At 45.8% G+C, this 15,114-nt stretch overlaps 1 protein-coding gene across 2 annotated transcripts in view; it reads right to left on the bottom strand.

Annotated features, from left to right (window-relative positions):
* LOC141172526 (uncharacterized) overlaps positions 1–15,114 on the bottom strand; it is a 120,180-nt gene that overhangs the window by 27,732 nt on the left and 77,334 nt on the right. For both annotated transcript variants that reach the window (XM_073656837.1, XM_073656836.1), the window contains exon 10: positions 14,023–14,204. In XM_073656837.1, coding sequence (XP_073512938.1) covers positions 14,023–14,204 — 182 coding nt within the window. The remainder of the gene's footprint in view (positions 1–14,022; positions 14,205–15,114) is intronic.

The following is a 15,114-nucleotide window of genomic DNA, read 5'->3' as shown; positions in this document are numbered from 1 at the left end:
TGTTAATTTCAAGCCAATTTTCGCACAAATCTACAGATAGCTTGGGAGTAGGGAATAGTTGTGATTGCAGTCCTTTTAAGGACTAGGTTACAGCATTTCCTACGACTTTTATCAGGCAGGTCTGTGCTCTTAAATAGATAGATTGTGGGAGTAAAGACTAATTGTAATTGGAGTCCTTTTCAGGACTAGGTTACATCAGTTCCTATCAGTTTTTGCCAGGCAGGTCTGTGCCAGTGCTGTGCAAGTTTTTTTTCACAGCATTTGGCTGAATCTAGCAAAGCTAATCCTTTTTGGCCTATTGCAGAGTGTGTTAGTCAGTGGAGTAGCCTATCTGTGTTGCAAGATATACCACCTGTGTATAGAATACCAATTTTTTTACTGCACCTAGTGAAGTAAAATCTTTTGGGCATAGCATCATTCTATTAGTCCATCTATACTGACCTCCATCAGGTTGCAAATTGAATATAATTTTTTTCTGCATCTAGCTCTGATAAAATATTGGGCTTCTAGCTGTGTGTGGGACTTGTTGTATTAGTCCATCTATACTGACCTCCATCAGGTTGCAAACTGAATATATTTTTTTCTGCATCTACCTCTGAAAAAATATTGGGCTTCTAGCTGTGTGTGGGACTTGTTCTATTAATCCATCTATACAGACCTCCATCGGGTTGCAAACTGAATATATTTTTTTCTGCATCTACCTCTGAAAAAATATTGGGCTTCTAGCTGTGTGTGGGACTTGTTGTATTAGTCCATCTATACTGACCTCCATCAGGTTGCAAACTGAATATATTTTTTTCTGCATCTACCTCTGAAAAAATATGTGGCCTTCTAGCAGTGTGTGGGACTTTCTCTATTAGTCCATCTATACTGACCTCCATCAGGTTGCAAATTAAAAATAATTTTTATCTGCATCTACAGTACCTCTGAAAAAATATTTGGGCTTCTAGCTGTGTGTGGGACTTGTTCTATTAGTCCATCTATACTGACCTCCATCAGGTTGCAAATTGAATATAATTTTTATCTGCATCTAGCTCTGAAAAAATATTTGGCCTTCTAGCAGTGTGTGGGACTTTCTCTATTAGTCCATCTATACTGACCTCCATCAGGTTGCAAATTAAAAATAATTTTTATCTGCATCTAGCTCTGAAAAAATATTTGGCCTTCTAGCAGTGTGTGGGACTTTCTCTATTAGTCCATCTATACTGACCTCCATCAGGTTGCAAATTAAAAATAATTTTTATCTGCATCTACCTCTGAAAAAATATTTGGGCTTCTAGCTGTGTGTGGGACTTGTTCTATTAATCCATCTATACAGACCTCCATCAGGTTGCAAACTGAATATAATTTTTTTCTGCATCTAGCTCTGAAAAAATATTTGGCCTTCTAGCAGTGTGTGGGACTTGTTCTATTAGTCCACCTATACTGACCTCCATCAGGTTGCAAATTCAAAATAATTTTTTGTCTGCATCTAGCTCTGAAAAAATATTCGGCCTTCTAGCAGTGTGTGGGACTTTCTCTATTAGTCCATCTATACTGACCTCCATCAGGTTGCAAACTGAATATATTTTTTTTCTGCATCTACCTCTGAAAAAATATTGGGCTTGTAGCTGTGTGTGGGACTTGTTCTATTAATCCATCTATACAGACCTCCATCAGGTTGCAAACTGAATAAAAAATTTTTCTGCATCTACCTCTGAAAAAATATTTGGGCTTCTAGCTGTGTGTGGGACTTGTTCTATTAGTCCATCTATACTGACCTCCATCAGGTTGCAAATTGAATATAATTTTTTTCTGCATCTAGCTCTGATAAAATATTGGGCTTCTAGCTGTGTGTGGGACTTGTTGTATTAGTCCATCTATACTGACCTCCATCAGGTTGCAAACTGAATATATTTTTTTCTGCATCTACCTCTGAAAAAATATTGGGCTTCTAGCTGTGTGTGGGACTTGTTCTATTAATCCATCTATACAGACCTCCATCGGGTTGCAAACTGAATATATTTTTTTCTGCATCTACCTCTGAAAAAATAGTGGGCTTCTAGCTGTGTGTGGGACTTGTTGTATTAGTCCATCTATACTGACCTCCATCAGGTTGCAAACTGAATATATTTTTTTCTGCATCTACCTCTGAAAAAATATTGGGCTTCTAGCTGTGTGTGGGACTTGTTCTATTAATCCATCTATACAGACCTCCATCAGGTTGCAAACTGAATATATTTTTTTCTGCATCTACCTCTGAAAAAATATGTGGCCTTCTAGCAGTGTGTGGGACTTTCTCTATTAGTCCATCTATACTGACCTCCATCAGGTTGCAAATTAAAAATAATTTTTATCTGCATCTACAGTACCTCTGAAAAAATATTTGGGCTTCTAGCTGTGTGTGGGACTTGTTCTATTAGTCCATCTATACTGACCTCCATCAGGTTGCAAATTGAATATAATTTTTATCTGCATCTAGCTCTGAAAAAATATTTGGCCTTCTAGCAGTGTGTGGGACTTTCTCTATTAGTCCATCTATACTGACCTCCATCAGGTTGCAAATTAAAAATAATTTTTATCTGCATCTAGCTCTGAAAAAATATTTGGGCTTCTAGCTGTGAGTGGGACTTGTTCTATTAGTCCATCTATACTGACCTCCATCAGGTTGCAAATTGAATATAATTTTTATCTGCATCTAGCTCTGAAAAAATATTTGGCCTTCTAGCAGTGTGTGGGACTTTCTCTATTAGTCCATCTATACTGACCTCCATCAGGTTGCAAATTAAAAATAATTTTTATCTGCATCTAGCTCTGAAAAAATATTTGGCCTTCTAGCAGTGTGTGGGACTTTCTCTATTAGTCCATCTATACTGACCTCCATCAGGTTGCAAATTAAAAATAATTTTTATCTGCATCTACAGTACCTCTGAAAAAATATTTGGGCTTCTAGCTGTGTGTGGGACTTGTTCTATTAGTCCATCTATACTGACCTCCATCAGGTTGCAAATTGAATATAATTTTTATCTGCATCTAGCTCTGAAAAAATATTTGGCCTTCTAGCAGTGTGTGGGACTTTCTCTATTAGTCCATCTATACTGACCTCCATCAGGTTGCAAATTAAAAATAATTTTTATCTGCATCTACCTCTGAAAAAATATTTGGGCTTCTAGCTGTGTGTGGGACTTGTTCTATTAATCCATCTATACAGACCTCCATCAGGTTGCAAACTGAATATAATTTTTTTCTGCATCTAGCTCTGAAAAAATATTTGGCCTTCTAGCAGTGTGTGGGACTTGTTCTATTAGTCCACCTATACTGACCTCCATCAGGTTGCAAATTCAAAATAATTTTTTGTCTGCATCTAGCTCTGAAAAAATATTCGGCCTTCTAGCAGTGTGTGGGACTTTCTCTATTAGTCCATCTATACTGACCTCCATCAGGTTGCAAACTGAATATATTTTTTTTCTGCATCTACCTCTGAAAAAATATTGGGCTTGTAGCTGTGTGTGGGACTTGTTCTATTAATCCATCTATACAGACCTCCATCAGGTTGCAAACTGAATAAAAAATTTTTCTGCATCTACCTCTGAAAAAATATTTGGGCTTCTAGCTGTGTGTGGGACTTGTTCTATTAGTCCATCTATACTGACCTCCATCAGGTTGCAAATTGAATATAATTTTTTTCTGCATCTAACCCAGCCAATAGTTTTGGCCTAATACCACAGTTTGGCCACTCAGCTCTGCTCGGTTCCCATCCATTGTTTTTTTGTGCAAACAACTCCAGAGTTGTGAATTAGTTAACCACCAAAATGAGTGGAAAAAGGCCTGCTGCTGGTGGAAAGGGGAATAGGCGTGTTGGGAAGGGGAAAAAAGGTTGTGTCCGTGGGGTAGGTGTTAAAGCAACAGTAACATCTGCAGAAGAAAGACCATCTTCCAGCCAAACTAAAATGTCTACTTCTTTTAGCGGACAATGTGATAAGATCCCTTTCTTACGGCCACGCCAATCGCTACAAATTCCAGATGAGGCACAAAAACAGCAGGTGCTTCAACGGATATCAAGTGCTCCTTTAAGTGGGCTCTCCTCCACATCAACTTCAACATCACAAATACTCCAGTCCTCAAAGGTGTCACCCCAATCGCACTTGCTTCCTCACAGCTCCCAAATCTCCAGCTGCCCGTCTGAGTATGAGGTAGAACAGATGGTTGAGTCTGCAGAGCTGTTTACTCATACTATAGCCTGGGAATCAGAGGTCGACTCCAGCGCTTCTGTGAATCCAGACGAGGAAATGATCTGCACTGATGCCCAGAATCTTTATGAGTCGGATCCAGGACCAGACGCAGAAGGTTCTGACCATAATGTAGACCCTCATTCCCAAACTGTAACTCCTGTTGGTGGAGACAATGAGGAAGACGATGATAAGACTCAAATACCTGATTGGAGCGACAACTTTAGTTTTTTGTCAGGGCAGGAACAGGTTGGCTCTGAGGACGACGGGTGTGATAACGCACAGGGTGATGATGATGAGGTTGGAGATCCCACTTACTGTCAACCCACAGTCAGCCAAGAGATGAGATCAGCAGAGGAGGTGGAGGAAGATGCTAGTGACGACGAGGTCAGGTTGCGCCTTCCTGGACAGAGACGTAGTACTGGAAGCACGTCAACAACTGCATCCTCTAACACAACTCTGCCTCTCACCACAAGTCGTGGTGGCTCTTCAGGTCGCATGGGTGCTAAGCCTTGCATAGCCTGGGCATTTTTTCAGATCGATAAAGATGACCCAACTCGTGTTATCTGTAACATTTGTCAGCAAAAGCTAAGTAGAGGCCAAAAAATACATAGTTTGAGTACTTCATGCATGAACCGGCACATGAACATGAAGCATAAGTTGCAGTGGGAAGCTCAGTGTGCTACAATGCGGCCTAGCCGGCCGGGCCAACCACCGTCTGCCATATCTTGTGCATCCGCGGCCTCTTCATCCTCTGTGACTGGGGGGACAGCAGTCACACCTGTTTTGGGGCGCAGACCTGCCACCTCTTTACCCGCAACAGCCAGCGTGATTGGCAGGTCATCATTTTCTTTGGAGGTGGTAACACCAGCTGGTGTTGAGCGCTGTCCGACATCGATAGCACCACCTTTGGATCAAGGCAACCTAACATGTCCGCCTGCATCTTCCTCACAGACTGGCAGTTTGCCGGGGACACCCTTATCAACCCCGTCTAAGCACAATAGCCAGCCCTCGGTCCCTCAGATGTGGACAAGTAAAAGACCATTTCCTCCTAGCCATGAGAAAGCTAAGAGGTTGAATTTCACCATCTGCAAGCTCTTGGCTACAGAAATGCTGCCTTTCCGCCTGGTGGACACAGAGGATTTTCGAGACCTTATGTCCGTCGCAGTGCCCCAGTACCAGATGCCCAGTCGGCACTACTTCTCAAAGAAAGGTGTGCCTGCGCTCCACCAGCATGTCGCACACAACATCACCGCTTCTTTGAGAAACTCTGTGTGTGACAGGGTGCATTTCACCACAGACACTTGGACGAGTAGGCATGGACAGGGGCGTTACATGTCGCTGACTGGGCACTGGGTAACTATGGTGACAGCAGGACAAGGGGCTGCTGTCCAAGTCTTGCCGTCCCCACGAGTTGTGCGTCAATCCTCTTTATGTCAAAGTTCCTCCACTGCTTCTGCCTCCTCAACCTCCTCTCGGTCTTCCACCTGCACCCAAAGCCTGTCTGGTCATGCCACAAGCTTTCTAACTGCGCAGAAGGGATCCTGCACACCTCCTTACTATGCTGGCAGTAGGGCTCAACGTCATCAGGCGGTTTTTACATTGAAATGTCTGGGAAATGTGAGTCACACAGCTGAGGAGTTGTGGTCAGCTCTGGAGAACCAATTTCATGAATGGTTGTCTCCACTGGACCTGAAACCAGGGAAGGCCGTGTGCGACAATGCTGCAAACCTGGGTGCGGCCCTTCGCCGGGGCAATGTCACACACGTGCCTTGTATGGCTCACGTGTTGAACCTGGTTGTCCAGCAATTTTTAGCCCACTATCCCAGACTAGATGGCCTTCTGCAGAGGGCACGGTCGCTGTGTGCTCACTTCCGCCGTTCGCATCCCGCAGCTCAGCGACTTACATCTCTACAGAAGTCGTTGGGCCTGCCACTTCACCGGCTAAAATGCGATGTGCCTACCCGGTGGAATTCAACTCTGCACATGTTGCAGAAACTGTGGCAGCACCGACAAGCCCTGGTGCAATACGTTCTGACGTATAGCCTGGGCCAACGAGATCCAGAGGTGGGGCAAATCACGCTGGAGGAGTGGTCTCAGATCAGGGACCTATGCACCCTTCTGCACAGTTTTGAAATGGCGACGAAGATGTTTAGTGCTGACGATGCCATTATCAGCATGACTATTCCGGTGATTTACATGCTGGAGCACATGTTAAACAGAATTCGGAGTCAGGTGGTGGCACAAGAGGAGGTGGAGGAAGTAGAGGAGGAGGAGTTGTATGCGGAAGGGCTAACATCTGCAAGATCCAGACGGTCGGCAGCACCAAGGCGGCAGGCATGTGAGGGTGGGGGAGATGGTTTTACCAGGGCGCATGGTAGCAGCCAAACTAGTGAGGAAGGTGCAGGAGCCCAGGAAGAAGTGGAGGACGAACTGATGGAAGACTCATCAGATGAGGGAGACCTTGATCACATTTCTGTTGTGCGAGGTTGGGGGGAGAGGACAGAGGAAGGAAGCATGATTGTTACCTCGCCACCAACACAACAGGGACTTGGTGCTCCTGGATGCGCAACACACATGAGTGCCTTCTTGCTGCACTACCTGCAACATGACCCTCGAATTGTGAGAATTAGAAATAATCCTGACTACTGGGTTGCCACACTGTTAGATCCCCGGTACAAAAGTAAATTTGCAGAAATTATTCCTGCCATAGAAAGGGATGCACGCATGCAGGAGTATCAGCAGAGACTGTTGCAGAATCTTACATGTGCTTTTCCACAAAATACCAGTGGTGCACGTAGTGAATCTCACAGTTCCAACTTGCCAACCGTGGGACCGTCAAGTGTTCAGCACTCAAACCGTAACAGAACCACAGTATCTGCTGGTAACATCAATTTTGCGGAATCATTTCACCACTTTTTTAGCCCATCCTTTGCAAGGCCACAGGAGACAAGAAGTCTGACACATAGTCAACGCCTAGAGACGATGGTACAGGAGTATCTCCAAGTAAACATTGAAGCCATGACTGTGTCACTGGACCCTTGCTCTTTTTGGGCTTCCAATCTGGATAAATGGCCGGAGCTAGCCACTTACGCCTTGGAGATCTTGTCATGCCCCGCAGCCAGCGTTCTGTCTGAATGTGTGTTCAGCGCTGCTGGTGGTGTGCTGACAGATAAGCGCACGCGGCTCTCCACTGATAATGTAGACAGACTCACGTTCATAAAGATGAACAAATCATGGATCCGAAACGACTTTTCTACCCCTGTGTCATCCTGGGGAGAGTAAAAGCTTGATGATTGGTTAAAATCACCCTACCAACCGTTTTAAGCTTTCAAATTACTAATCATGTTTATCTGTATCTTGGCTGGAAAATAATTTGGGCTTTGTAGCAGTGTGCAGCACTGATTCTATTAGGCCATCTATAAGAAGCTCCACCAGATTTAAAATTACTAATCATGTTTATCTGTATCTTGACTGGAAAATAATTTGGGCCTTGTAGCAGTGTGCAGCACTGATCCTATTAGGCCATCTATACTAAAGCTTCACCAGATTTAAAATTAATAATAATTTTTAGCTGCATCTAGCCCGGAAAATAATTTTGGGGCTCCAAGATGCGCAAGACACATAAGTGCCTTCTTGCTGCACTACCTGCAGCATGACCCTCATATTGTCAGAATTCGAAGTAATCATGACTACTGGGTTGCCACACTCTTAGATCCCCCAAACTTTTCGATCAACCTTTTCATTTTAATAAAGACCAAAAAATGGTCATTTTTGAAATTATAAGCATTAGCAGGTTGTTAGAAACTGAAATCAAACAGTTTTCAACTCAAAACTTTATTCTAGGTAATGTTACATTTTCACATAGGACCCCTTGTTCGAAAGGAGCTTCTGAACTCTCTCGTCCATTGAATTTGTCAGGTTTTGGATGGTTTCTGCTTCAATTGTTTTGCATGAGGACAGAATACCCTCCCAGAGCTGTTGCTTAGATGTGAACTGCCTCCCGCCATCATAGACACTCCTTTTAATGATGCTCCAAAGGTTCTGAATGGGGTAGAGGTCAGGGGAGCATGGGGGTCACACCATAAGTTTGTCCCCTTTTATGCCCATATCAGCCAGAGATGCAGATGTTTTATGTGCAGCATGAGATGGTGCATTATCATGCAAAAAAATGATCTTGCTGTGAAATACACGGTTCTTCTTCTTGAACCATGGCAGGAAGTGCTGTTTGAGAAAATCCACATACATTATGGAGTTCATCTTTAGCGCCTTCAGGGATCCTAAAGGGGCCGACAATCTCTCTCCCCATGATTCCAGCCCAAAACATTACTCCACCTCCTCCTTGTTGGCGCTGTAGCCGTGTTTGCGTGGGGTGTCCATCAACCAGCCATCCTCCACTCCATCCATCTGGACCATCGAGCGCTGCACGGCACTCATCCGTGAACAAAACAGTTTTGAAATCAGTCTTCATGTAATGTTTGGCCCACTTGAGCCGTTTCTGCTTGTGTGAAGTGGATAGAGGAGGTCGACAGGATGGCGTATGCACAGCTGCAAACCTCTGAAGGACCCTGCATCTTGTTGTTCGGGGGACGTTGGAGGCACCAGCAGCTTCAAAAACTTGTCTGCTGCTATGACAAGGCCTTTTTGCCGCTGCTCTTTCAACCTGACGTAATTGCCTGTAGGAAAGAGTCCTCAATTTGCCCTTATCAGCACGCACACGTGTGTACTGTGAATCAGCTACATACTTCTTGATTGCCAAGACACTTCATCCTGATCATCGCACAATGTTGATTGTAGTCATGCCTTGACCTAAACACTCCACAATTTGTTGCTTCTCAGGAGCCGACACATCCTTTTTCTTTCCCATTTTGGCAGAAAATGTAGGCTGCTTAATAATGTGAGACAGCCTTCTTAAGTAGTCTTGCCTTTCATTGGACACACCTGCCAAACTAATTAGCACAGGTGTCTGCAATTGCTTACAGCGATATAAAGAGCCCTGACACACATCACCATCAATGAGTTTAACTGACAAACAAACAAATTCTTCCCTTATCACTCCTAAACACTTTTTGCATAATAATTTGGAACACAGTGTACATGTGCTTTTCCACAAAACACCAGTGGTTCACGTAGTGAATCTTACAGTTCTAACTTGCCAACCGTGGTCTGTATGGAGTTGTTCAATAAAGGGCCCAAAATTAAGATAACATAGATGGGAGAGGTCTCTATGAATAGGAATTCCTAAGTATTTGATACCCTATGTGATTGAGTGATATATACTAGGACATCATCAGCAAATAGAGAGCACTTGTACTCGGTGCCTCCCACCTCAATCCACCTAATATTGGGGTTATGGCGAATTGATGAGAGCAGGTGCTCCGTCACTAGGATGTATAAGAGAGGGGACAGAGAACATCCCTGCCTTGTCCCATTGGTGATTGTGAAAGGTGATGAAAATGTTCTGACGCGCCCCCTGGGCCTTGGGACACCCGGAGCCGGACCGTTTTTGGTGGATGCTGGTGGTTGTAGTCTCCGTGGCGGCGACCCGGTTCCGTGGCTCAGGGCGGTCAAACCAGTGGCGGAACTATTTATGTGGTTTTGATGTTTAAATGTCCGACTACGCCACCCGTGGATTGCGGTCAGAGTGAACCGCGGCTCCAGGGCAGACCGCTGAGGCTGGTGTTGTGGGTGCAGCAGAGCGTAGCATAACTCCCCACGGGAGGAGTATAGCCTCAGGGCAGTGTATGCGGAGGATGGGGGTGATGGTGCAGGGCAGCAGCAGTAACGACACGGAGTCAGTGATGCAGTCCAGGGCCTTTACTCACAGTTCTTATTATCCAGACCACGTCTGCAGGTAACGGCTGCCCACGTCGTACTGTGCTCACCAGGTGAGGGGCTCAGACAACTCCCAGATAACTTTGGAGCGCTTCACAGGACCCCCTTTGTGTGTCCTTTGTCTGGCCTTTCTTACCAACCCTTCTGTCCGGCTGCCTCGGGCCTCCTCTTGGTAAACTTGGCGCCAGTTTCCCTGACCCTATGTGGTGCCTTCCTAGCGGGTGTAGCGAGGGGCTGCGCCACATAAAATGTCACAGCCTCCTGTTTCTAGCTGAGGGTCGTTTCCTGCCTCCACTAGTTTCGGGGACCGGTCTCCCCCTTTGGCCTGACCCCTCCACGCAGGTGGATTCGGGCGTGCGGTGGCAACTCGCCCGTCCGCACCCCTGGGATCCCTTCGTTCCTCGTTCCTGGAGCCTTCTCCGCTCCTCTTCCTTCCTTCTCCCTCTTCCAGGCCTGGGCCTCTGTTACTAGGCCCGCCTCCGGAGCAGAGCTCATGCAGAGCCCCTGCTCCCTGCCACTTCTGCTCAGACTTCTCTGCACTGAACTAAGATGCTGCCCACCTTTTATACTCCCTTCTCAATGCACCCAGGAACTGCTTCCTCCCTGCTCCTGCACTACAGGGTTCCCCTTCCTCAGTGTTCCCTCCCCCCACTCCAGCCAGGGACAGGGACTGTCGTGCCCATCTCAGGGGCATATTGGTCGCCCTGCCCCATGGCAATGTGGTGTAATGCATGCAGGTGTCGGGTCCTGATCCACACTACATCCTTACCTGAGAGTGAGATATCACACCTCTGGGTGAGGTGCAATACCTCTGTAGCAACCGAGCCCTCAGGGTGCTACATTTCCATTTATCTTCAGCCTAGGTGACGTATTGCGATACAGGGCCGTGATTTTGGCTATAAAAGGGTCCCCTAGACCCCTACCCCAAGCTTTTTAAGAGAATCATATATGGCGTGCCAGGAGACTCTATGGAATGCTTTCTCAGCATCCAACGAGAGTATCTAATTACAAATTTTTAACTGCATCTAGCCCAGGAAATACTTTGTGCCTAGTAGCAGTGTCTGCTAGTCAACGGATTATCCCGGCTGTTAAGCAAGCTACACCACCTGTAGTTTGGACACTTAATTTTTTCAAAGGAAATGCTTCGGGACCACGGGATACTCAGTGAAGAGCATCAGGAGGCACCCCAAGGCATAGGGGCTGGGACTGGCAGTAGGATGCCTTGCGGTGGACAGCCGAGCTCGATCCTTATAAAAGCTTTTTAACTGCAGCAGCTTTAGTGGACGCTACTGGAGCTGGAATTACGCGGCTGCTGGCATGAGACTTGCCCTCCAATAGATCCTTGTAAATGGATTTAAAGTGTATTCATTCAAATTAGAGAGACAATTTAAATTAAAAAGCTTAGAGCTGCCTCCACCACAGGGGGGCTCGCTCGACCCACCAGCGGACAGGCACCAGTATTGGGAGAGGGGGGCTGGCCGTCAGGGTTCACCGCGGCTCTGGCACAAACCCGGCGACACGGAGGTGGCACGGGCAGGAGCAGACTGAACATGTCGGCTTCTCACTTTTTGGATTTTAGAAGGGCATGACATGCCTATATCTGTGTCTCCCCCTCCTTTTACTCCTCCACCTCTTTTCTTTTCGCATGACTATATGTACTTGTCACTTTTCCATGTGTTAGTTGTGTCTTCTGAGCAGTTTGTCAGCTTTTGGACACCTTTGAAGGTGTTTTCTATGTGTTTCTATGTGTTTTTGTTTGCCTGCCATTGGTTTTAACGGTGTTCGAAGGTGTTCGACGAACAGTTCGGCGAACACACGGGTGTTCGACGAACCGAACCGAACTCGAACACTACGGGGGTGGCTCAACACTACTTGTGACCAACCAGAGCGGGGACCCCCTCCATATAGTAAAGGATGCGAGATCAACCAGATCGGGGATCCCCACCCTATAGTAAAGGACATGTGACCAACCAAAGCAGGGACCTCGACCCTATAGTAAAAGACTTGTGACCAACCAGAGAAGGGACCCCGACCCTATAGTAAAGGACGTGTGACCAACCAGAGCAGGGACCCCCACCCTGTAATAAAGGACGTGTGACCAACCAGAGTGGGAACCCCCACCCTATAGAAAAAGGACGTGTGACCAACCAGAGTGGGAACCCCCACCCTATAGTAGATGACGTGTGACCAACCAAAGCGGGGACCCCCACCCTATAGTAAAGGACGTGTGACCAACCAGAGAAGGGACCCTCACCCTATAGTAAAGGACGTCAGCCCAACCAGAGCAGGGACCCCGGCCCTATAGTATAGGTTGTGTGACCAACCAGAGCGGGGACCCCCTCCCTATAGTAAAAGGACATGTGACCAACCAGAGCAGGGACCCCCTCCTAATAGTAAAGGACGTGTGACCAACCAGAGCAGGGACCCCCACCCTATAGTAAAGCACGTGTGACCAACCAGAGCTTGGACCCCCACGCTATAGTAAAGGATGTGTGACCAACCAGAAAAGGGACCCTCACCCTATAGTAAAGGACGTGTGACCAACCAGAGCAGGGACCCCCATGCTATAGTAAAGGATGTGTGACCAACCAGAGCAGGGACCCCCAACTTACAGTAAAGGACGTGTGACCAACCAGAGAAGGGACCCTCACCCTATAGTAAAGGACGTGTGACCAACCAGAGTAGGGACCCCCATGCTATTGTAAAGGACGTGTGACCAACCAGAGAAGGGACCCTCACCCTATAGTAAAGGACGTGTGACCAACCAGAGCAGGGACCCCCATGCTATAGTAAAGGATGTGTGACCAACCAGAGCAGGGACCCCCAACTTACAGTAAAGGACGTGTGACCAACCAGAGCAGGGACCCCCACCCTATAGTAAAGGACGTGTGACCAACCAGAGCATGGACCCCCTCCTAATAGTAAAGGATGTGTGACCAACCAGAGTGGGGACCCTCCCTGTAGTAAAGTACTTATGACCAACCAGAGCTGGGTCCCCCTCCTAATAGCCTAATAGTAAAGGACGTGTGACAAACCAGAGTGGGGACCCCAACCATACAGTAAAGCACATGTGACCAACCAAAGCGGGGACCCTGACTATATAGTAAATAACTTGTGACCTACCAGTGCAGGGACCTAGACCCTATAGTAAAAGACTTGTGACCAATCTGAGAAGGAACCCTGCCTGTAGTAAAAGGACGTGTGACCAACCAGAGCGGGGTCCCCCTCCTAATAGTAAAGGACGTGTGACCACCCAAAGTGGGGACCCCCATCCTATAGTAAAGGACTTGTGATCAACCAGAGCAGCCTGTATTACTGTAAGAGACACTCGGACAAGAGAAAAATCTGAAACTTGGATCACATTGCGAACTGCTCATCAGAAAGTCTGAATATGAGTGAAGGAATGAAGGTTGCAGCCTGAAATGTACTCAATTTTATTAACTAAAGGTAACCCTTAACATATGTAAAAATCATTTTTTCCATGTAAGAGGTGTCCATAGCGTTAACTCGGTCTCCCTAAAGGTTTATAACCTATGGTCACAAGGACAAAACAAAAGCAAAGACTGTTCTTGTCAATGATCTAAGTAAAACAATATAGCACAATACATGTAATGCAAAAGAATACCAACACCGAAAGAGCAATCAATAAGAGTAAGGTGCATAGCGCTCATCAGGAAGAGTATCAATATAGATTATAATGTGCAAACAAATGGCAGGGCACAATATAGAAGACAGAATGGCAATACCCAGAACGACCATGGAGAAGGAAACCAAAGAGTGTCTATGCGTATCACCACGTATAGCGGCTTCCTCAGGGGTAAAGCTTGTGTCTTGTATACATTCCATTAATTAATAAACTAAACAATTTGTATCAAATTTTAAATATATGACAATTATCAAATCCAGACTTGTGGTTGCTCATAGAAGATAAAGGATCCCATAGCGTTTTTCCATTACTTATGCGTAAATCATCACTCACCCATCTGCAGCTCATCATCTGCTTCCATTTTGTGGTCGCTCTCTTGTGGTAACGCAGGTTCCCTCTTCCCAGTTGGAACATTAACATGATGGGTGACAGATTTCGTGAGAGCATTACTGATCCGGTTTTTGTTCTCTACTTCGGTTATCCGGGCGTTCACTTTGTTAACTATGTCCTGCCAGCTGTAATAAAAAAAAAAAAAAAAAACACGTCACAAATCATCAGCAATCATTATTAAAGGGAGTCTGTCACCAAGTTTTTCCTATATAATCTGAGAGCTGCATAATATACGGGAAGAGACCCTGATTCCAGCGATGTGTCACTTACTGGGCTGCTTGCTGCAGTTTTGATAGAAACACAGTTTTCTCTGCTGTAGATCTAGCAGAGCTCTGAATGCTGAGCTCTGTATAACTCGCCCACACCACTTATTGGCAGCTTTCTGCCTATGTACATGGAAAGCAACCAATCAGTGGTGGGGGCGTGGTTACACAGAGCTCATGAAGTACTAGATGGCTTGAGACAACTATAACTGATAGGAGTGCGGTGTTCCCAGTTTTCTATGTGAACAGCACAGGACTGACAGGAGGCACAACAAGCTCTCCTGACATGCCCGTTTTAGAACTCTGCTTTACGCCGTTCCTCTGTTATTCCGCCTGGAAATATATTCAGAAACTGACAGCTGAAATGTTTTCATTCTCCTCGTCAATGGGGACATGTCCCTACCCGCCCCAGTGTTTTTGCCTCTTGCCAACATTAACATAACTTTCCATGCTACACGATGAGGTCAGATGGGTTGCACCAATCTATTATACTGCCATTCTTTACTTTAAAAGACGACTTTAGTGGCGAAACCTCTGCAAACTGCTTAATTAAGGAGGGAAGAAATCTAATGCCCCGAGCACTTCTAATTCCTAAGGACATAATAATAATGGCTTTCATTGTCACCCCCGCTGTGTCAAATAAAACAAAGAAAACTTCATTAGTGTTTTTGGCACAAACTTTCAATCACAAGTGCCAGGACTCGCTTTAGCAAGTCTGCTGGGGGAAAAACATTGCCTCCGGATTTGCTCAGGAAGCATAATTAAAAGATAC

The sequence above is a fragment of the Phyllobates terribilis genome, unplaced genomic scaffold (assembly GCF_046119375.1).
Source record: "Phyllobates terribilis strain yellow unplaced genomic scaffold, ASM4611937v1 Scaffold_12__6_contigs__length_324123572, whole genome shotgun sequence".
In the NCBI taxonomy this organism is placed as follows: Eukaryota; Metazoa; Chordata; class Amphibia; order Anura; family Dendrobatidae; genus Phyllobates; species Phyllobates terribilis.
The sequence above is the reverse complement of the archived record's forward strand: the minus strand, read 5'-3'. Positions and strand labels throughout refer to the sequence as shown.